The following is a 24,707-nucleotide window of genomic DNA, read 5'->3' on the forward strand; positions in this document are numbered from 1 at the left end:
ATTTAAAGGAAACTTGCTAATGTCAGCAGGATATTATGTGTGTATACATACATAAAACTCTGCTTTTAACTTAAGCTACTATATCAGTACATACATAAATACCTCTTTACAGAGCTTATAATTTTTTTTATATCTTCTATTTTTGGAGTATATGTTAAGAAAACAGAAATCACATTGGAAATGTCCTCGAGAGTGTAGTTAAAATCATTGATTTCTCTCGTTGATTGTTGAAAGGATATGAGGAAACGATGTTTCATTTTTCCTAATGTAAATAGCAATTGCTGCTATGCATTGCATTCGTGCTGATGTATATGGATTCAAAGAGCTTAGGGATAAGGCCAAGTTTAGCTCACCTTTCTTCTTTTGCAATCGAACACAAATGCAACTCACGCAAAATCTACTACAGCATATTTTTTCGCACTAGGTTTTGTTGTGAAATCCCGTATAAAAAGGAAGTATTATTTCAGATACCGAGAAAAACTTTTCATGTTTTCCCATCCTTGTTTGCTTTTCTTGACAATTTTTACCATTTTTCACCATTTAATATTCCATTTAAAGTATCAAGAAAACAATAATGCGTTAATATTTTGTTAAGGTTCCTTATATACCTCGTATGTTTAATATACTAGATGTAGTTGTTAATAACAATGTTCTAATAAATGTACTAAGTTCTTAATTATAGAATTATAGAACAAACACTAACAAATAAACAAAATCTTTCGTATTTAATGTAAGTTAAAACAATTTTGACTCTAAATCCAACAAATTAGTTGAGGCATGTCAAAGATAAATTCATGATAATTATGGATCACAAGATTATTTATAGGCTTCTAACAGTTAATGATATAGTCGGTACTGTTAAGATATTTATTTCTGTCAAAATTCTTATAGGTGTTTAAAAACTGGTCCCATTATTGCATAAGTAAATATTTACTATTATAATACGTGCTTAAAAGTAAATTGATCATTAAATTGCAAATACATGAACTTTAACAAGTCTTTAAACTGTGAAATATTTTGTTATAAATTGTAGATATTCATTCATGAGGCAATTAACATTGAGGTAAAGAAAACAGATCAAAAATTATTGAAAATAAACCTTAACTACAATAACAAAATGTACTCAATAAAAAATTTTAATAAAGCAAAATAATTGCATTTCCTCAAATTTATTAATTAATTATCTTTGTTTATTATCTTGAGATAAATGTCACCAGACCATTTTGTGTACTACGAACCATTCACTATGATACACAACCCACATATATGTAACTGAATCCAAAAGATTTTTATTAGTCAAAAATTGATTCAATTTTCTATATGATATAATACTTAGGACAATACTTTTTCAACTTTCAAGAGTCATTATATTTTTTTATAGTGACATGCCCTTCTGTAATGTTTCATATGATTACGTGAAGTAGAACAAAATTTTATAATAGAAGAAAATCTAAAAATGTCAAAATAAAGGCACATATCAGTACTTAATTACATTTTCTTAAAACAAACATAGTAAAACCTACAACAAATTTAGTGGTCAAAGAGAAACCTATAATTTAAATATTTTCATAGTAACAAGTACCTGGAGGAGTAAAATGATGTAGCAAAAAACCATCCCACAGGTCACAAAACCATTCTGTTTTATTGTCAATGCCTTAGCTTTCATTTAGTGCAATTGTCAAGTGCAAGTTAAGCCGAACTTTGTTCCACTTAAGCTGTTTTTTCGTCTATCCACACTGCTTTACTTACATTTATACATACCTTATCGAGTATATTTCAAAGTTCTATACTACAGTGTATCAAAAGCCACAACTCTGTACACTTGTCGTATACTTCCATGTATTTGAATAGGTTTAAAAAGCCGATAAATCACGTTTAGAGTAAAAGTTTTCCATTTGTCTTTAGGATATCTTATTTAGTGCTATATTGTATATATATAGTATTTAGTGCCAATTAAGTGTTTTGTATACTTATAGGCTCCTTACACTAGAATAAATGATAAGTTGAGTTATATGCAAACAGAAATTGTGATTAATGAATATATAATATTTCATATTTCAAGTGAATCTTCAGTTGCTTCAGTTACCCATAATTAAATATTTTCATATCAGTTTGATGACTGAAATCGTAATAAAGTACCCTGGGCGTATGAGTGATTTTTAAGTAAGAAAATTTAAGTTTGACAATATGAATTGTGTGATTTTTTTAAACGAATGATTTATTTGAATGACCAAATAACTGAAAACATATATTTTGGCTGTTGTTTTTTTTAAAATTTTGTATTCTAAGAAAGCACAAAAAAATCGAATAATAGCCGAAAACAGTAAAAAACAATCTAATTAATCTGGAATCTAGTAAAAACAGAAAAACACAGTAATAGTGAAAAAATTTTCAAACCCTTTGGAGTTTTCATGGCACATTTTTAGTAACCTTCTTCTAAGACATGAACTCTTTAATATTTACGTATGTGCTTGATCAAAGTACAGCCAGTTTAGAAGATAACTTATTACACATTCAAATTCATTAGTATTTAATCTGAAACTCATACTTTTCAATATTCTTTAATACAGTATTTTAAGTGAAATTCAAATTATGCCTAGAGAAGCAAAAGGCATTAATTGTACTAATTCATATTTCCACTTTACTAATGAATAGCATCCATATTACACATAACCATTGTATGAAATATATGTACATCTGTACATATCATATCCTTTACCATTCTCATACATGGCTAATCTTAAGGCAACAATTCAACCAAATTGTCATAAATTAAAACATTAAAATGTTGTTTCATTTGAATGCTACTAAATTTCAGTACTCATCCGGATCCTTCATTGTGTGTAATCGCATAATACAATGTCCAACTCAGGCAAGCGGAAAACGTAAGATATTCATTTGAGTTACTACGAAGCATGATGAATGCTTAACTTTACTAAATTTTCATGAGAACATACCGAATATCCACAATGGAAACATAGACGCTATGACACTTAATACTTCGGACATATAGTTGTAGTAATTAATAGGAAAGCTAGATCTTCTTTTCGATGTGCTACAAATAAAAATTAATTTAGTAGGAAATGCAGAAAGTCACTATAAAGCCATTGGTAACAAAACTTAGCAAGATACACTCCGAGTATGTCAAAACTACAATTTAATTAAACTTGCTGAGTTACCATTTCAGTGCATTCATAGTAACCTTAGATAAGCGCGATTTACTGGTGACCATAATAATTATTCATAACTTTATTATTTAAAATTTTAAATAATTTCTATTATTGAAAATAACCACTTTTATGTCATTTACAGTTCACTTATGAAATCCTAAACTATTCACGTATTTCGTTAAGTAAAGTATACATTGAGAATGAAAATTTGACCATCTGTAATTGAGTAGAATTTCATTAACATAAGGTTTTACATACATATATTGTACTTATTTTACCGAAATGAATGTTTGTAGTGTAACTGGAACTATATTCCCTGCCAATATATTTACTTCCTGTTGCGATCTGGTCATAAAAATAATTAAAGCTCGTCGAAATTTAGTGTTCTGTTGGTACCAATTACAACTATACAAAGCACTAGTTAGTTTTCTCGTTTCAGCGATTAATTCATTCACACACCAACAGCAGGGTAATACCTCAACTAGTATACACATTAGATAAGTAGTAGATACAGTCACTTGTAGAAGACTTCTCTGCGAATCCATAAAAGTGACAGCTGAAAAACATGCAACGAATGCAGTCACCGTAAATTGTGTACCCATCACAACGGAGACAACAGGACGTACACTTAAAAAAAGTCTAAAAGAATATTAATGTATTATACAGTTTTTAGAATATTATAATATTTATAATAATAATAATATTTAATACAAAATTTACTTACTGCATCCAATCCTCATAAACCGATACACAAAAAGCCAACTCCTCATATCGCTCTTCATTGCTTTTGAACATAACGTTTCCCATTCTTGACATTCTGCTCTTTATCACGCGTAAATGTGCCAATGCAATAAGCAAATATATAATGGGGCAAGTATCGCAAGTCAGGTTCTGCATGAATGTGATACTAGTGCCAAAAACTTGTGAACCATAAGCCAAATAATAAGCACCTTCATTTGCAGTCCAATCGAATGGAAACCAGCCTTCAAAAAGCAATGAGTGCTGATAGTAACCTAAGACAGAATATGCAATCAAAGGCAGTAAATACGTCACTATGTAACAGTAATACAGGCGATGACAGAATCGTACTTCAGCATTAAGCATATCCCTTTCCGATACATTTGTTTTTGCATGTTCATCTAATTTCCGAAAATATGTACGCGCTTTTTGTAGGTTTACTCTTGTGAAGTAAAACATAATCACATGTTTCGCGGTGGCACAAAGTAATGTCAAGCTAATGGAAAGATTGTTAATGACGCGTATGAAATCACCAATGAAAAACATCTGCAACAATAGATGAAACGGATGCCAAACAGCTGCCAGAAATATGAAGCCAGCATAGCACCAATAAAGATTGCGATATTTATTGGTCGGATGTAATCCTAGTACATGCCAACACTTCCATATATATCGACTTGCATCATTCGTATCAAGTTCCAGCGCCATTTTGCAATTGTGTCCTTTGAACAAAGTTTTACATTTGTCCTATTGCGATGAGATTTTTTATTTTTATATGTCCTTTAAATTAAACATGTCACATGATGGTTATTTACAGTACAGACGTTTGCGTCATATGTCTACAATCAATTTAATTAACTCTTTCTGATAGAAAAAATTGTACCCCAACAAGCTTCAATTAAATTTTATATTATTTTTTTCTTTGAATTACAATTTTATGAGTTCTACTTTCTATAAAAAAGTCATTATATCTAACGTTTATTGATAATAATACCACATGAGCAGATAATTAATACTTAAGAAAGTTTTAATTTAACTTCATACGAGGGAGGTATGAAAAATCTCATTTCAATTTCGTAAATGAAAAAGAATTTCACTATAGAAATATTTTATATTGTGAATACTGTGCCTTTCAGATTATTCAAAATATATTAAATCATTCTTTTTTAAGCCGAGTAGTTCAAAAAAACATTTTTTTCTAATTTTCTATTAGCATTACTCGATTTCTTAAAGACATATTTCGCATATATATAGCATTTAATGCTGTAAATAAGCATTTTAATCAATTTTTTATTTTAACGTAATCTTTAGTCTTCAACTTTTATTTTATTTTATTACATTATGATATCAACTGCAGAACTGTTATAGGTATCCATAAAGGTAATTATAACGGTCACGAAGATGGGAACTAAATAGTGCTGGGTATAAAAAATATTTGAAAAGCTGAAAAATGCATTAAAAATATCGTAGGTTGAAGGACTTCTGAAGCTCACCAAAACTGTTGAAATCTTTATAAAATTACGTATATCACAAATATATGTAAAGCATCTGGACAGAAAGTATGTACAGATATAGGTTGGTTTTAGACACAATTCCAAACTTACTTTATAAGCTGACATTGGATTATCTGACTCTATACTATTGGCTCGAAAGAAACTTTCAACTAATATTTCTTTCAAGAACCAAGTGAAAAAGAACAAACTTTCAAGCAAACTACGAGATATCAATTGGCTCAGCTCAGAAATTTATAACTGGATAACAACAGGCAGCCACAATTTTTCACGAAGGCATGTTGACTAATTACAAGTCACATAATGGACAAATGTAGTGTTGCCATTTTTATTGACCAGGTAGCAGTTGCAACTTTTAAATCATTCATAACACCAAACATTGATATTAGCTAACTAAACTGACTAGCTGACATTACTTTCATTTAGGTTTTTAGAAAAGAAACATTAAGGGATATAAAAAAATAGACGATTTGACCTATCTTGGTATTGGTTTCTGGATGTATCGTTAAGAGTACTAGTTTATGCAGATCATTAAGGAAAGCTCTACATTTTTCAGCTTACTAATAACAAGTGCATGACAATCAGGTCATATGTAACTTCTCGGTTAACATGACCTTCATAAATTAAGACTAAATTTTGAGTAATCATTATAAGAGACCGCATGAATATTACAAGGCTTACTAAAGTTCTGTCGGTCATTGGTGTGTAGGTGCATATGAAAAGTAACTTCATATTTATAAAAAGAAATAACACATTTTTTCGCCTGTCCAGCTATCGCTTCCAAAAGAAATTGGCTTTTAGAGATGTAGAGATCTTAGAGATATAACATAATGGATCTAGTTTTCATCTCTTTAGGTTACTTGCTAAGAAAGTGGTAACAAAACGGCGAAAAATCGTTTATATACAGTTAAAAGATACCTGTTGATGTGCTATTGCACTTCATGTGCTAAGTTAATGAAACCTTCTGTCTTGATTACTTTTGCTGTGAAATGATAGACATTTGTGTGAATGTAAAGATATATGGTTGTAATAAGACGTTTCCACAGCCCAATCACAATTTTTTTTCATTTTCGTTATGCGAAAAATTTCCCAGCTGTATTATTGCTCGATTCCGTGAATATACGAATTGCGAAAAGGATCGTGTATGTGCGGAAAATCCTTAAACCCTCGATGGTTTGAAAATGAACATCCGCTAAGTTTAGGCAGAGCTATTGTCAGCTGCGTGAAGACCGCTCACCGAAAATCAGCTGAAATAAATGCAGTACACAAAGATGTTCACTAAAAAATATTTAAATTATTTTGTCTTTTACACCTAATGGTTAGATCTGAAGTATATATGGAAATAAACTCTCGATATAAATCTCAATAACAGTTGTATTTTATATCTATAAATACCGTATAATATTAACAACAGTTTTTTAATATATTAATAATATAATTTATATTAAGGTGAGCATTTATTGACGCATTTCATTAAGTAAAGTAAACATTGAGAACGAAAACTTAACAATCTGAAATCAAAAAAAAAATAAAATTAATTAGTAACATATTTAAATAAATAAAAAATATTTGAAGATACATAAAATGAGAATTTTAGTTTACCGCAATAAATGATTGCAATGAAACTGGCACTAAATTTCCTGCCAAAATTTGTATCTGTTTATGTGTCCGCAGCATGAAAATCATTAAAGCTCGACGAAATTTCATGTCCTGTTCATACCAATTACAGTTATATACCGCATTAGTTAATCTTCCCGTTTCAGCAATTAGTTCATTCACACACCAACAACATGGAAATATCTCAAACATAAAAATCATAAGATATGTTCCTGATGCCGCCACTTGTAAGACAGTTCGATTCGGTTCCGTAATTGCAATTGCTGAGAAACAGGCAACAAATGCAGTTACCATAAATTGAACACACATTATAGTAGACACAACAGGACGAATGCTTAGAAAGAGCCTTCAAATAATAAATTTATTCATACAATATCTTGAACATTAATCATTTTTACTTAAATGCAACTCACCTCATCCACTCCTGGAATACATGTACACACATTACTAACTCCTCGTACTGCTCTGTACTATTTTTGGACATAATATTTCCCATATTCGACAATCTCCTTTTTATCACACGTAAATGTACCAGCGCAATAAGTAAGTATAATAGCTGGGAAGTATCGGTTGTTAGATTCTGCATTAGCGTTATACTTGTACCAAAAACCTGCAAACCGTATGCAACGTAATATGTTGCATCGCTAGCAGTCCAATCGAATGGGAACCAACCTTCAAAAAGTAATGAACGCTGATAGTAACCTAAGATAGCAAACCCAACCAAAGGCATTGTATATGCTACTATATAACCATAGTACAATCTATGACACAATCGTATTTCAGTATTAATCATATCCCTCTCCGATGTATTGTCTTTTGCGAATCCATCCAATTTATCAAAATATTTGCCTGCTTCATATAAATTTGAAGTTGTGAAATAAAACATGATCACGTACTTCACAGTAGCGGAAAGTAACGTTAAGCTGATCGAAAGATTGTTTATAACACGTACGTAGTCATCTATGTAGAATACCTGCAACAATAGATGAAATGGATGCCAAACAGCAGCTAGGAAAATGAACACTGCATAGCACCAGTAAACTTTCCGATATTTTTTGGTTGGATGTAGTCCTAGTAAACGCCAACTTTGCCACAAATAACGACTCGCGTCATTTGAATTGAGTACCTGCGACATTTCATCATTTGTATTCATCATAGGACGTTTCTCGATTGTTTGTATGCAATCTGCGTTTTTAGGGTTTTATATGAATACTCTTCTGAGCCGATACTATACAAGTATTTCACATAATGGTAACTTATATATACAACAAGGTGTGGTAATAAATGGTCATTAAATGACTGACATATAATTTTCTTTGCAAGCCTATTGTTTTTCTTCACCTTCATCGTGAAGTGTTTATTATTGGTTATTGATTATAATGTGTTATATGAGGGTATAATTAATGCTGAAATAGTTATTGCGTTAGAGTGAATTTATTTAGTAGATTTTCCGTTAAGCAGAATTTAAGAAATCTCATGAACACATGTTGTTCATCTCACCAACTCCAATATCTTTCTTAGTAAATCTTTTTCTTATGTAGAATTAGATATTCGTCGCACCATCTTACACCGCATATCATACCACTACCATCGTATTTGCCAGGTTTAACACTATGTGACTACTGACTGTTTCCCAATCTAAAGATTTCACTTCGGCACCATTTTAAAACTATTGAGAAGATAAAAACTGAATAGTTTCGCGCTTAAAAGAGCATTAAGAAAATCGGTTATAACAATTATATTCAATTGGCAGTGAATTTTTTTAACCTAAATAATTTATTGGAAAAAAAAATAGAAAATTTAAAAGTCATAACCAATTCCATACTCCTTTTTAATCACAGTATTATATAGCATTCTAATAAATTAAAAGTCTATTAGATCACCTTAAATTATCTCACATGTTTAAATTTAATTGCTTAAAACAAAAATGTGGGATTTCATATAGTAAAAAACTGATAAAAAAAGAGAAATTTATTTCAATACATTAAAATCACAACAGAATTAAATCTTTCTTATATATATTATACAGCTAAAATAATTATCTTTGTGCAAACTACCAACAGGTACTTCAAGCATCCTCCCAGCGCCCAAATAAAAACGACGAGTGTGAAGATCGATAAATGAACTCAATATATAATAATCGATTATTATATCCGCTAAAACATTTCACGTCATATTTGTTAACAAGGTATAGAGCGAAAAAGTGAACTTTATAACCTAAAAATATCAAATATTATAAATATTATTTATCAACAGCAATTTTAATGAAACTTCTAAATAAAATTACTTACCGCCACAAAATTCTCTAAGTTTACTGGCGCTAAGTTTCCTGCTTTAACAGTTTTTGGCCTCTGTAGATTTTGCATGAATATTATTTGAACTTTCTGAAAGTCCTGATCCTGCTCATACCATTTACAACTGTAAATAGACAATCTCAGATTGTAGTTTTCTTCCTGCAGCTGGTCCATGTAATAACAACAAGGATATATTTCAATGACCAAAACCAGAAGATGGGCAGGTTCCACTATGAATTCCATTATGCTTCGACTATAATATAACAATTTCAGTGCACTCAAGCAAAGCACAACAACAGCGACAAAGAATTGTACTAACATAGTTTGTGAAATAGCAGGGGTAATATAATCGAGGTACCTATTAGTGGCAATAAAAGTAATATAAGTTAATACATACCCAAACTTATACACAAAAAATTACGACTACTTACGCCATCATCTGTTTATGATCCTTAATACATCCTACTAACTCCTTCATGTTATCACTCTGGCTCATACTTTTATTCAAACCAATACGCTCTATACGATTTGATAATGCTCGTATGTGTCCAATCAGAACTACTAAGTAACACTGCAGATAACTGTCACATAAGCCATTAATAACAGTCATGAAATACTGAGAGAAACTTTGATAGGCGAATGTCAAATAAAAATTGTGTTTTGGCTCTTTAAAGACTTGCGGAATCCATCCACTAAAAACCAATTCATTTGAGTTAATACCAATTACACAAAGACCTGTTGAACCCATAACAAAATAAACTACATAGAACCAGTGATATAAACGACTAATCCGTACTGCTCTAAGAATATGTAGACGATCCTGTTTGTGTGTTTCTACACGTTTGTCCAATCGTTTTAGGTAGGTATTTACGTAAAGAAGAGCATTTCGGTTATAGAGAAAAGCAAGCTGCTTAAATCCAATCATTGAAATCTGTACAGTATATTGTAAATTAGTCACCAGTTCTTCCAAACCATCAACAAAAAATAGATTTGTAATTAAAGTTATTGGTAAGCAAATTGTGCAAAAAATATGCATGAAAATCCCATAAAAGTGGTACCAGTAATGGTCGGACTTCTTTGGGAGCATGCCTAAGAAGCGTTGATTTTTCCACCAGTTATGAAACGCTAATGATGAATCCAGTGGCTGCCCATTATCTACTATTTTATCAAACACCATTGTGTTTATTTGGAAATAGGAATATTATTCTGTACAAAACACAAAATTTATAAGTTATAAAATAATATTAAGTTATTATTACGGTTTACCTAAAATGATCCAATGAGATTAATAGCCAAGAAGGATATTAATAAAATACCAGATACGCCAAGATCAATACAATTTTTAAGTTAAAGTAAAAAGAAGTTTATAGTATAATTTGTTAATATTCTGAAAGTATTCGGTTTCTTCACTACTCTATTATTCTTTTTCTAATTTAGTAAAAATGATTGTATACGATGTTAATCCATCTCAGTCATACAAAGCACTCTTTCCAAATTTCTGCGACATTTTATAATATATGTTTATTATAAGACATCCGAGAGTTTATATGAATACTCTTTTACGTCGATATTGTATTTCTCATAATGGTTATTCACATAGGAACTTTAATTAACTTAATTAATCCCTAATTATACGATAAAGTACTCTAATAAGCGGTCATTAAATCACTAATATAGATTTTTTTTATAAGCTTTAGGTTTCTCTTCTCTACGAAATTGCTTTTTATTGATAATTGATAATAACGTGTAATTAGAGCGCATAATTAATGTTGAAGTAGTTATTTCGTAGGCATAAAGCAAATTTATAGTTTTTTTTTTCAATGAGTAGGATTTACTAACTCTCATATAACCCATATGTCATTTTTCTCAGCAACTCTAGTGGCTTTCTTAGTTAATCTAATTTAATGTAGAGATTTATTATAACTATAAAAATGATATCAGTAAAATATTTCTAAATTGTACGGATTGACAATTATTTGAGAGATAATTGATTTAAATAATTTTCATAGCATAATTTATATCTCCTGAGATCCCGACACTATAATTAAAAGTTTGAATTCAATCCCAAATTTCGATAATGCGCATTGGTCATTAGGAGTTGTTCAAGTGTTAACGCAATTTTTTATCGTTCTACTACAATATATCCCGTATAATTATATATGAGCAAAATACTATATGTTATAATTATGTGAAGTATTATTAAAAGAAATTCTTGTAGATCGTATTTATCGGCGATCGTAAAGCTAATACGAGAAGACCTATTTCGTCTGTGTCCAGACTTATTCAAATCCATACGTAACATTTTGGTCGTCTATTCTTTACTTTGCTTGGTAATATTTCGAATGTTAGAATTGGTCAAAACACAACCATTTAACTATAATTACTATGAATGTGGAACGAAAACACATTCCATAATTAGTTGATGAGGGTTCCATCTTCCACTTCAGCTACCTATCCATTTAATTGAAATCTTCTTGATAAATGTAAATGGAAGGGCAATAATATATTTAGGTATATTTATATAGTAAATGGTACTCATGTTCAGTTCGTTATTTTCTTCGATATCAAGTAGAAGTAAATAAAATTTTTTTCAGTGCCATTATAAGTATGCCAAAAATTAAAAAAATTTTAACACTTGACGTCATCGATGAAAATGTCTCACCATCGTTTACTAATGAGAAGACCAGAAAGACGGCGAAAATTGTCTTTTATTCCAAAACCAGTATTGATATATTTTAATATATATATACAATAGATTATTTGAGGGTGATCAATTTCTGCAATATCGAAATTTGAACTCCAACTTCACGAAAATTTTTGTCCCTGATTTCATGATTAAAAAATGAAATCAGTAATACTTGCCTCTTTTTCAAACCTTTCAGCTGATAAACGATCTCTGAATATTATCCGACTTTTTATAATTTCTTATTACGGTATTTTTTGACCATTTGGACAATTTTAAAAGATGACAACCAAAATCCGAAAATATTTTTAAGGCTCCACATTAACAGTTTATGTTTTTTATGGACATTGTCCTCGGTTTAGAGGACGATTATAAGAAACTTTTACACAAAAAAAATAAATGATTTTACTAAAAATAATTGGGTATTTATATATGCGAATTCACTATATTCACAAATTTTTTAAAATATTTGAGGTTGCCTAAAAAAATTATTAAAAATTCTACCGGAAGTAAATATTGAAATATTATTAGTCCCACAATTTAGTACGTATTCAATACTTAATCAATATTTTAAAATTATAGAGTAGATCTGATATTCAAATAGATATTAAAAAGAGAACACCATCTCTTCGCACATGATTTCTTTTATGCCCTTGATATAGTAATCATATCGATAATTTATTAGATCTTTCAGGAAAAATCTGTGATATTTGTATGGAAAATGTTGATATATCTAAAATTTTTAAAATCTTTAAGCAATAACGTTGCTACTCGTATTAAAAAACAATTTTTTATTTAGGTTATTTATTTTATAATACAAGTAGTAAATTTTATATGAAAATTCTTTGTATTTATACTCTACCTCAATATATTAATAACATTTGAAACAATAATTAATTAATTAATTTATAATAATTAATTTCACTTATATTAATTATAAATTATATATTATTTTATTTTATTGTATTTGATATGGAATCCATGCGTTACGTCTTCCACAAATATATGTATTGCTTCAGGTTTTGGTGACATGCGTCGCATATTTCTGCAGTAGATCAGAGTATCTTAAGCTGTGATTTTCACAAATGAAATAACAAAACTGAATTAAATTGATTTTATATAAATCGATATATAATAAACTGATTGTAAAGATTGCTTATATGATAAACGATATATACATTTTATAACGTTTTTATGTCATGTTTGCCAAAAGGGTATATAGAGAAAAAGTGAACTTTATGATCTGTAAATAGAAGATAACACCTATATAAATTTAGATAAAATTTTTAATGAAATACTTTACCGCGACAAAATTCTCTAAGTTTACTGGTGTTATATGTCCAGCTTTAACAGTTTTTAGTCTCTGTGAGTGTTGCATGAATATTATTAGAACTTTCTTGAACTTCAAACTCTGCTCATACCATTTACAACTGTATATGGACAATGTCAGATTGTAATCTTCCTCCTGCAATTGATCCATGTAATAGCAACAGGGAAATATTTCAATAACCAAGGCAATGAGTTGAGCAGGTTCCACTATGAATTGAGCTATACTTCGGCTGAAATATAATAGCTTGAACGAATTCAAGCAAAGCACAACAATAGCAACAAAGAATTGTACTAACATAGTTTGTGAAATAGCTGAGGTAATACAATCGAAGTAACTATTAATCAAATAAAAAATATTTTAATAATGAATACGTACTCATAGGCTTACGAACTTACGCTAATAGGTGTTTATGGTCTGTGATACATTCCACTAACTCCTTCAAATTGTCATTTTGATTCATACTTTTATTTAATCCAATACGCTCTATACGATTTGATAATGCACGTATGTGTCCTATCAGAACTACTAAGTAACACTGCAGATAACAGTCACTGCAACCATTGATTATTGTTAAGTAATACTGAGAGAAACCTTGATAGGCGAATGTCAAATAAAAGTTGTACTTTGGGTCTTGAAAAAGTTGGGGAAACCAACCACTAAAAATAAGTTGGTGCAAATTTAAACCGGTTATGCAGAGACCCGTCGAACCCAAAAAATAGTACACTAAATAGAAACAATGATATAATTGACTTAAACGCATTCCTTTAAGGATATGTTGTCGATCCTGTTTATGTGGATTTGCCCGTTTATCCAATTCCTTTAGGTATTTGTTGGCCTTAAAAAGAGCATTTCGGTTATATAGAATAGCAAGTTGTTTAAAGATGATCATTGAAAGTAAAACAGTCATTGATATATTGGTTATCAGTTCTTCCAAACCATTAACAAAAAATAAATTTATCAGCAATGTTATTGGTAGGCAAAGTGTACAGAAGATATTCATGAAAATCCCATATAAGTAGTACCAGTAATGATCGGATTTGTTTGGGAGCAATCCTAAGATGCGTTGAGTTTTCCACCAATAACGAAATGCAAATGATGATTCTAGTGGCTTTCCATTATCAGATGCTTTAATGAGCTGCATTTTTAATTTTATTTTTATATGGGTTGTAGAATGTTATTCTATATAAAGTTATTTCTATGTATAATGTATATGTAATGCATATGTTTATGATATATTTTACCGTAAATAATGCAATGAATGCGTTTAATTAAATTCCAGATACGACGAGATCAGTAAGTTTCTAACCTAAAGTTAAATTTTTTTCCTGTGCAGTCTAATATCTTATAGTTTCGAATAAATTATTAAATGCTCTATTAATCTACCGAATATATTGGTATAAGGTATATTAATGCACCTCTCGAATTATCTTATGTGATATAAGTATCTATATTGATTTAAAACATTTTTATAGCAGTTAAAACTATTACCTAACTTGTAGTCCACATATTACTGAAACAAACACCTTAAATCCAATACTGTTACTTTTCAAAGTCCTTTCCAGTAAATTATTCCTCCATACCTGTTATTTTTAGCGTCATATGGTAGTTTCTTTATCCGCTAAATAAAAGTCAGTAGCGTATTTTAAAAATTATTATATTTATGAAACACATTAGCAAGTTGATAATATCCTTTATCTATTATAAAAATTAAAAAAATGATGCACTGAAAACAGTTGTAAATGGAAAGCCATAATACTCATCTTTAAACTTTGTATTGTAAAGTTTAAGGTTTCAAAGGAATGCTCCCAAAAAAGTCCGATAGACTTGTTTTATGAATCGTTCACGAATGTTTCGTGTACAATATATAATACATAACAATGCTGAATCTGGTCATGAATGTAATAATAACTTTTCTGCTGTCAAAGATAATTATAATCGGGAATAGCATTAGGTTAAGAAAAATGAACCCAATTTGAAATTCTTTCTTTAACATTTGAAAGTATTTAGTGTAATGTTCCCTATATTTACCCGTTGTTGATTTTCTTATAGATTAGCCCGTCCATGTATTCTAAGTCAAGGGATAACATTAAATGCAGAACATGCACTAAACTAACCTCTTATTAATATGTATTATTAATATATATACTTCTCATTAATAAATTCGTATATAAAAATAAAGTCTTAATTCATCTAATAACAGCACCTCTAATAACAAGTTTTTAGTAAGACCCCAATACATTGTAAGCAATACCGGTTATTTTATTTAACCTATGAAATTAGTAGTACGCAATATCTTTTAAATTAATAAACTTACGTTTTGTAGGGATTATCTTTGGACTCGCAACTTTTAGATTTCGCTAGTTTGTATTGAAAGCATATTCTTTTTATTATACTACACATTACTGCACTAAATTTTACCAAAGGTACAATAATGCCTATAGGTTACATACTATACAAAAAATAATAAAATAAATCCTCCACTGATATATCTCAGAAGCCTTAACCTTCAATTTATAAAAGTTAATGTATTATATGAATTCAAGTCCATTTGTTATATGGAGAATACTATGTATTTACTGCGTCTAAGGTGGTCTATTTTACTATAAATTAATGATTAATGGTCGCTTTCGGCATGTCATTGTTTTGCATCTAGCAATTTAAAATTTTATACCCGGACATTAGGTGGATTAGAAAATGCTAGGAAATGACAAATTTATTATTCTAAATTACCGAGTTTAACTTCGCACGTATTTGAAATTATTTCTTTAAGTTTTATTTAACTTGAATTATTCTAGGTAAAATTAAATTAAAAGTTTCTGTTGCAATAGGTACTATATATATATATGAAACCCATCACTGATATTGCAATCACATGAATAATTGTCGTCATCTTTCACTTAATTCAAATTAATACTAAGGACTGATTTCATAGTTGATACTTGAGTCTAGAAACTGGCTTAAGTATTATTTCAGTCTACGAAATTAAATCATCAAATTAGCATTAATTTAGTCAGTTTTAAGAATTTATTAAGTTAAGACTGTCAAATGGGCCTGAAAAATTTTATGCCGTTTCGTTAAGTTCGCAAAATAATAGAACATTTATATTATAATACGCAAAGTATCTACCATATACACATATTTGGGAAAAATTACTTACAGGTAGTGGCGTTGTGAGCATAACTAGAATAAGTTCCTTACATCACCCACGTTTCAATTTAATATTGTATTCAAATTATAGATTTATGCTATATATAGAATATACTCGTTTCGAAAATCCTTTGAAGCACTTTAGCAAATTGTTTTCTGGGCATTATAAACTCTCTTAATCTATTCTCCTTCACTGCAATCCCGGTTTCAGAAAAACATTTCCTTCACTTTATATAACCACTATTAATAATTTTAATATTAAATAATAGGCTTAAATATATCTAGAGATTTCACATTCGCGTAAAAACCCTGTAAGTATTCAGTTTCTAAATTGATTCAACACATCTTATATTTTAAAATTAATTTTAAAGGATATACGAACTTTCTGAAAACATTCCTATCTAACCCTTTCAATAAAAATACTAAATTAAATTTTTGAATTTGCATTACTTCAATTCATTTATTTTGAAGTGTTGAGATTACTCAGTAGAGTATACAAAGAAAAGGCGAATTTGATAATCTATTAAAAAGTAAAGTTTCATCATATAATTAATTAAAAATGAATTCATCAATATATTCTTACCGCCACGAAACTTTGTAAAGTAACAGGAGCCAAACCTCCAGCCATTATAACTTTCGGCTTCTGTGTATTCTGCATAAACACTATTATAGCTTTCTTAAACTTCTGATTCTGTTCATACCACTTGCAGCTGTAAACTGCAGTTGTCAGATTACTGGTTTCCTTCTGCAATTCATCCATATACCAACAACATGGAAATATTTCAATTAGCAGAGCAAAGAGATGTGCAGGAAAAACGATCAATTCTGCTATACTTCGACTGTACGAAATTAAATAAATTGTACTGGAACAGAGTACGAGAGCTGTTATAAGGAATTGAACACACATAGAAGTTGATATTACTGGATTAATGCAATCAAAGTACCTATTATAAAGAAATTTGTACAATACGAATCACATATAAATTATGACATCAGTTTCCTTACTCCAAAATAAGTTTATGATCTTTAACACACTGTACCAATTCCTTTAAATTGTCCTCCTCGCGTGTATTTTTATTCTTACCAATACGTTCTATGCGCGCATTTAATGTTCGTACGTGCCCGATCAATAGGACCATATAGCTCTGTGGGTACATATCAGTGCATGCGTTTATTACAGTAAGAAAATATTGTGCAAAACTTTGATATGCAAACGCTAAATAATAATTCACTTCTGCATCATCGACTACTCGCGGAAACCAGCCATTAAAAACTAATTGATGCAAGGTGAAACCAATCACACAGAGACCCGTTGATCCCAAAAAAAAGAACACCACATAGAATCCATGAAATAAATGGCATATACGTACGGCTTTCAATATCTCATGTCGATCCTCTTGATTCAAATTCGCATGTTTGTCCAGTTGTTCCAGAAAGGTGTTTACTTTAAGCAGTAAATTTCGAAAGTACAAGACCGTCATTTGTTTGCAAGCAACCGTTGTAATGGTAACACTCATCGATAAATTGCTAAGAAGTGCCTCAAAATTATCGATGTACAACAGATTTAACCATAGAGTAACTGGTAGAAGAAATGTGCATGTAACATTCATTATCACAGCATAAAGATAATACAAAAAGCGATAATTTTTCGTTGGATGCATGCCCAGTATACGTAAATTAAGCCACCAATAGTGAAAGGCCAAAGCTGAGTCCAATTTTTGTCCATTGTCAGTAACTTCCAAAAGTTTCATTTTTGTTCTTCAATGCTGCTCTAAAGAATTGTTATACGTCTGCTGCGTAAGAGTTATAATAATGAAATACCTAAACTGATGCACTTCCGAGTTTGTCGCACATATAGACGTAGGTAGTAGCGAAAGAAACCCACTACCAAATTACTAATTACACACAACGTGTATGGTTTTAATATTGCGTCAGAGTGGTATTAAAAAATATTATTTCATGTCACCTATTCATGCCACTTGAAATTAAAATTAACGAAGAGTAATATAATTTAAAATAATTAAGTAATTTTAATCCTTTTTTGTTTGTACCGTACGCATTACAAATTTAAACCTTTAAAATAAGGTTGTTTAGTCTACTATGAATTAGGGTCTTCATGAAGTTAAAGAAAACTAAAGTCATTTAGTAATGGTCCAATTTATTTAGACAGAATGATCTTTACTATATTATGCATCAAGAGTTCAAAACATATTGACAACAAGAGTTTCGCTTTTCCGAAAATTTTCACTTTATTCAGATGCTACCACTGAATTCAGATTAGATTAGGTTGATCTGGCTTGCTGTGAGCCACACATAGACGTTTATTGGTCCCTAGCAGCACGAAATATAGCAAAATCTCTGCATAAATTTCATTGTAGATATTTTTGCAAATCTAATAAGTTCTTGAAACTGTTTTTCTAAAACAAAACCACCAACCATTTTTCTAACATTCTTTATCAAGTGTTTTTTATATCAGACCTTAGTGCGATCTGACTCTGTGTACGGTGTATCATGGGTCTAGTAGACAAGTACCAGGGCATTCATAAAAAGCTTTAATTATATGTGAAATATATTAGTTTTAATATTGACGATATTTGAAGTTGGGGTATAATTGTACCGAATCGTATAAATATTAAAAAAAAAATCTGATCGAATAAAATATGAAAAGTTTATTAATGGAAAAAATACTCTTTGTTAAACATGTAGAATGCATTTTAAAATAAAACATCTAATATCTCAAATTGACTAACCACAGATATTTCAAGCTCTTGTTTTATTTATCTCGGAACGAAATGATTTCTATTTGAAATGGTCACAGTTACCTAAGAACCCACAGTTACAAAATGATTTCACTTGTAAGGAAGAACCCTAATGACAAAATGTTTTCATGGCTATAAAGACATTTTGGAAACTTATCAAAAAATTCTATAAAACAATTGCAAATCGGAATTAACAAATAACATTATAATAATATTGCACAGCCAAGCTGCAATCCTAGCTTTGAATCATCTATTGAGTGAAACAACGTAAAATGAGCGTAACCTCTTTAAGCGAGCTGCACAATGTTTCTCTGATCTAATTTCCAGATTTTCAGAGCATAGGAACATAGGAAGCAATATAGCCAATGAAACTCTTACAAAAGTTGGCTCGTAACACCAAACATAGTTAAACGAGCTAGTGAGTCCAAATATCTTCAAATAGACGTTTTTGGAACTACCTTTCACAATATAAGGCTAGTAAGACACTATTATAATTTGAATCAAACAATCTCGCTGATAAAAGATATTAAAGGGAACTTTCTAGTCCGCTAGAAACAATTGTTTAGTCTATTGGAAAACATGCGAAAAAGAGAATTCTATTAAGTATTTGATATTTCCATTTTCTGTGTATATGATCTACTTTTTGGTGACAGAAGTAGCTTCGTTAGTTAAGCATTTAATCTGAAGGAATTTGTGGGGGTTATTATCGACAGGCTTCAAAGATTTCTAAACTATTCGAATTTGACCTAACCATGTTGTTTAAACACGTAACCAGATAATCAGTTTATAACATGGATATGATAAATAAACAGCATAAAAACACTTTTAAGCTGATGAAAACTCACTACCCAATTATTTTTTATAATTTTTTAATTTTTTTGTTTTTAACTAAAAGTTTGCTCATAATGATATTGTACTTTCTACATATTCTGTGGATAGGAACAATAGGATACATGTTGTGACGCATACCACAATCGTATTTCCGTTTATTTCGTCGTGATGAAAAATATATCATGGTATTCTAGGTACACCTGCTTTAAATACTATACTATATAGAATACTTTTTGAATTAGTTCCCTCTGTATTTCAATATTGGCTCACATAATATTTCATCCCTCTTTCTCCTCACTCCCCTCCTCACTCGCTTTCTTACTTTCACAGCCTGTCTATCTTTTTCTTGTTGTTCCATCCATTTCTCTTTCTCGCGCCCTCTCGCCATAATTTCCTTTCCCAATTTCTTCCGCATCTCTCTCTCTCTCTCTCTCTCTCATTCTCTCTTTTACATTTTGCGTTTCTTTCTCAGTTTTCAGGATGTAAAAATAATGATTCGAATCCAAGTATGTACAGCTAACGTTTTACGAAGGAAATCTAATCCTAACATTACCGAGTTATAACATACATAAGTATGTTATAAGTAAAATAGTAACACCTATTTTAGAATGAATTCTCAACAATTTTATTATATTTTTCTCAGTGTATACATATTATAACAACATTACAAGTGTTTGTAAATATATTTTATTGAATTCGTTTTCAATAAACTTAAAGTTGTTCCTAGTAATTATAAATGTGTGATTATAAGTTAGTTTCCGGTGATAATTACATGTCGTGAAAAAGGTATTGTAATAATTATTTTGGACTCATCATCGTGTACTGGTGGAGGAAATATTAATTTTGTATAAGAATTTTATGTTCAAAGAATTTTCAAATGTTTGCTTTGCTTAAAATAGTGAACATAGAAAACGAAAATCTTATAACCTGTAAAATAAAAGTTAATTAATATAATTAATATCAGATTCCTTAATTATTTTTACCGCCAAAAATGTCTGCAAAGTTATTGGTGCCAAATTACCAGCCATAATCACATTTGACTTCTGTGAACGTTGCATGAAAATAATTAGAGTTTTGCGAAATTTCTGATTTTGTGTGTACCAATTGCAGCTGTACATGGCTGTCGTCAAATAATCGCTTTCCTGGACCAGCAGATTCACAAACCAGCAACACGGAAAGGTTTCAACTAATACTGCAATCAGATAGGTGCCTGTGAAAAGTATCTGTGCAGCATCACGTGCGAACACTGTTAAGCTAATGCCGGTTAGACACAGTACAAAGCCTGTAACTATGAATTGTTGCAAAAGTGTCCGGGATATTACAGGACGAATGCAGTCCAAATAACTGAAAATATACAAGAGAGGAAGGAAATCTGAATTTCGGATAAGTACTAAATAAAAAAAATTGAAAATTTAAATGAGAATTTAAAAATAATGGAATTATCGTGAATTGTGATCAAATGCAAATACAAAAAAAATATATTGAATCCCACTCTATAAAACTAAGTTAGGAAATGATAACTGCTTTTGCGAAATTAAATTTTTGATCTGTAAATACAAACAATTTTAATTAACAATATATGTATAAATAAAACAATAAAATAAACAGAAACGACCCAAATGCTAAATTTTACTTTTTTATTTAATAGATTCATTAAATGGTTAATGGTCGGTTAAAACGATTAGGGCTAGCCTAATAGAATACCTGAATCGCGATATATCATCTTCCCCAAATAATTAGAAATAAATAATTACTTAACAAATGTTTGCCAAATTTAGCCCTTACTTAAAACTTTAGCCGTATCACCAGCCGAATCTGCATATAACGCAATCTATAGTTCAATATAGCGCTTTCATACAGCTCATCTTCAAAACTATACTCTAGATTGTATTTTGTATAAATAATTTGAAGACAAATTTATATATATTTCAAATAAAATATTCTCCCAAAAGAATTGACATAAAAAATTTCTTTATGTAGCAAAATTTGATAGACAAAGTATTCAAAATTTATATATCATAAAAAAAAATTATGAGCGACATCTGTCTGCGAGGTGGATAATACTCCTATACCCCGCAAAGTGCGGGGTAATTATAGTCGTATGTGTAATGTAAATACTACTTACAACCATTTTCTATTATTCAAAAATCTATAATCATAGTTTTATGAATGGTGGATTAATGGTCTTGCTAACAGCTGGAACCATTACCCCTTTCTCTAGGTGCGCTTTATTTATTCTACACTAAAACAAACTGGTAATCTACACAACCTTTGTTAAAAAACTACTTTATTTTATTTGAGACGATGGCATTCCGAATTTCAACAAGACGGCCCAATTTGCTTGAATTCTTCAAAGTTCAGCTAAAGAAATGTTGAGACGACTATCTATTTACCTGAATCGCTTATTCACCTTAATATAATTGCTGATGGCTTCAAAAGAAGTATCTCTATGTATATCAGGGTTTCCGACATATCAGGGAATTCTTAATATTTTAGATATGGTGACATTTGGAGTTCTTAAAGTATATATTTAGCAATCTAATTAAAGGCAATGCAAGCTAGAGGACTTATTTATGTATGAGCATTATACATAATTTTATGTATTATCTTTAAGGTATGAGTTGGAATGCAAATTACAATCTTATTCATTTTAGGCATAAATCAATTAATGTTTAAAACGGAATTTATTATATCATAGATGTTCTCCTTCAAAAATGGATCAACTTTTTCACTTCTTTAATTATGTCCTTTACACAAAAAAGTTTGAAAAGAGAATATCAAGTTTGTCAAGATTTTTCTAATCCATTAGAGGAGATATTGTAGATCCCATAAATATTTTTAATGACCTCAGCGTCTGTCTCTTTTATCCCGGTCCACTCTCTCAGTTTTTGAGCTATTCAAATAAAATTTTGCACATATACTTTTCGAGAGCAAACTCTGATCATTTGTAGGATTGACTGAATGAGACTACTATATATCCTATAATTGCCATATAAGCGCCAAACAATCGGATATAAGTTATCTCCGTTTGTGACAAAGTATATTTAAATGAAATTTGATACAGAATAATAATTATATCGGCTGTGGCTGGCAAAAGATGAAAAGCAAAAAATTCACAAACCCAAAATTTACGATTAAAGAAGTGAATATATCCTTTATTATAAACTAAGTTCTATTGCCTGACAAAACAATTGAGTCCATTTACGCTGTCATCATTAATTGTAATTAAAAGAAAAATTTGTAAAAATGCCTAAAGTGATTAAGAGAAAAGTTGTCGTCTTTCATTATGACAAAATTGATTAGGCACATATCTGAAGATACTTTAATTCAAAAATTCTAATATATAACATACCCTAACTAGTAATTGTTCCTATATTTACAACAGTTTATTATTGGAATAAAAAGAATTTAAGAAGACAATTATAGAATTTATGTCATTTTGCAAAACTGATGAAATACTGATGCTGGGATGCGACTGTCTCAATGACTCGGCAGCATTTTAATCCTAAAATAATTTTTGTAAAAACAATTCTCTTTTACAAAAAAATGCTCTATACTATTTACCCAATCTATTAGTTTTGAAATAATATATTGCATATCGCGTACACATACGCGTTTTATTTGTTTTGCGAGTTAACACTGTAGTTTACAAAATAATATTACAGTTAGATAAAATCCTGCATGAATGAGTAGAAAACCTCATAAGAGTATACTTAATTAGAATCTAGTAACGTTCTGTTTATGAAACATCGTCACGAATTTCTATTCCCGAAAGTTTGCCTCGCAGTTAAACAATAGTTTGTTTTAATTTTACATTTGACTAAAAGGAACAGAATCTTCTTAACTTCACCGTTAAATTTTTATGTGGTACCTGATTTAAATGTTGATAATATGCTAAATAGCTTTCCAACAAACTTGTCCATTCTCTACCCCAAACAATGCTTGCTTCGCCTCATCGCGTTGGCGTTGGCATGTACCAAACTTTTCCCAACAATAATCCAAAATTTTTAGAGTTTGGAGTTTCTAGATGAAACACGACAAAAGTGAGTTTCTATATTTTTAATACCAGTTAAATACTTTTATAGTGAGATTTGCAATAAATTTCAAAACTATTTCAGGTTTAGGAGTTTTGTATGTGAAGTATTTAAATTTGCTAATAAACTTACCGAACTATATCACGGATATCTAAGATGAAGGGTATGACGCTAATATTACTTCGTAATGCTATTTTAAGGATTAAATCGTTAAACTTTGTACTCAAATATATGTATATTGTCTTTAACACAATAATATTTTAAGAAACTTTTTGTTTGTTTTATTTTAGAAGAATATTTTGAAAATACCTAAATATTTTGAAAAGGTTATAAATTTTCTTATCCGATTAATTTTTATATGTGAGAAGATAATTGTATTTTCATAACAGGATATATGTATATATCATATTTCTAACAATATTATAATAAATAAACCCTCACCTTAATATATCTTTATGATCTTGAATGCATGCCAATAATTCCTCCAGATTATCATCACCACTGGCCTTAGGGTTGACGCCGATTCTCTTTATTCTTTCAGCCAATGCACGTACATGTCCAATTATTAAAGCCACATAACATTGTGGATACAT

The 24,707-nt window shown here is 29.9% G+C and overlaps 6 protein-coding genes across 6 annotated transcripts; all 6 read right to left on the reverse strand.

Moving 5' to 3' along the window:
• Positions 1-3,332: 3,332 nt before the first annotated feature.
• Positions 3,333-4,616, reverse strand: LOC119674839 (odorant receptor 33b-like). The gene is made up of 3 exons (XM_038085996.1): positions 3,895-4,616; positions 3,449-3,809; positions 3,333-3,386 (listed from the first exon to the last, which is right to left on the reverse strand). Exons 1-3 carry the CDS (start codon positions 4,614-4,616, stop codon positions 3,333-3,335), a joined length of 1,137 nt encoding a protein of 378 aa, XP_037941924.1.
• A 2,260-nt stretch (positions 4,617-6,876) lies between these two features.
• Positions 6,877-7,261, reverse strand: LOC119681161 (putative odorant receptor 59c). Its single transcript, XM_038094270.1, has 2 exons — positions 7,022-7,261; positions 6,877-6,930 (listed from the first exon to the last, which is right to left on the reverse strand). The coding sequence occupies exons 1-2, from the start codon at positions 7,235-7,237 to the stop codon at positions 6,877-6,879; spliced, it is 270 nt and encodes an 89-aa protein (XP_037950198.1). The 5' UTR covers positions 7,238-7,261.
• A 184-nt stretch (positions 7,262-7,445) lies between these two features.
• On the reverse strand, positions 7,446-8,189 carry LOC119674840 (odorant receptor 33a-like). The gene has a single exon (XM_038085997.1). It carries the CDS (start codon positions 8,187-8,189, stop codon positions 7,446-7,448), a length of 744 nt encoding a protein of 247 aa, XP_037941925.1.
• A 1,013-nt stretch (positions 8,190-9,202) lies between these two features.
• Positions 9,203-14,484, reverse strand: LOC119674841 (odorant receptor 7a-like). Its single transcript, XM_038085998.1, has 5 exons — positions 13,739-14,484; positions 13,317-13,677; positions 9,762-10,261; positions 9,328-9,688; positions 9,203-9,253 (listed from the first exon to the last, which is right to left on the reverse strand). The coding sequence occupies exons 1-5, from the start codon at positions 14,482-14,484 to the stop codon at positions 9,203-9,205; spliced, it is 2,019 nt and encodes a 672-aa protein (XP_037941926.1).
• Positions 14,485-16,950: 2,466 nt separating this feature from the next.
• Positions 16,951-18,241, reverse strand: LOC119674842 (odorant receptor 2a-like). The gene is made up of 3 exons (XM_038085999.1): positions 17,496-18,241; positions 17,074-17,434; positions 16,951-17,010 (listed from the first exon to the last, which is right to left on the reverse strand). Exons 1-3 carry the CDS (start codon positions 18,239-18,241, stop codon positions 16,951-16,953), a joined length of 1,167 nt encoding a protein of 388 aa, XP_037941927.1.
• A 2,712-nt stretch (positions 18,242-20,953) lies between these two features.
• Positions 20,954-24,707, reverse strand: LOC119674843 (odorant receptor 42a-like). The gene is made up of 3 exons (XM_038086000.1): positions 24,556-24,707; positions 21,064-21,424; positions 20,954-21,007 (listed from the first exon to the last, which is right to left on the reverse strand). The coding sequence occupies exons 1-3, from the start codon at positions 24,705-24,707 to the stop codon at positions 20,954-20,956; spliced, it is 567 nt and encodes a 188-aa protein (XP_037941928.1).

Source organism: Teleopsis dalmanni, chromosome 2 (assembly GCF_002237135.1).
Source record: "Teleopsis dalmanni isolate 2A chromosome 2, ASM223713v2, whole genome shotgun sequence".
In the NCBI taxonomy this organism is placed as follows: domain Eukaryota; kingdom Metazoa; phylum Arthropoda; class Insecta; order Diptera; family Diopsidae; genus Teleopsis; species Teleopsis dalmanni.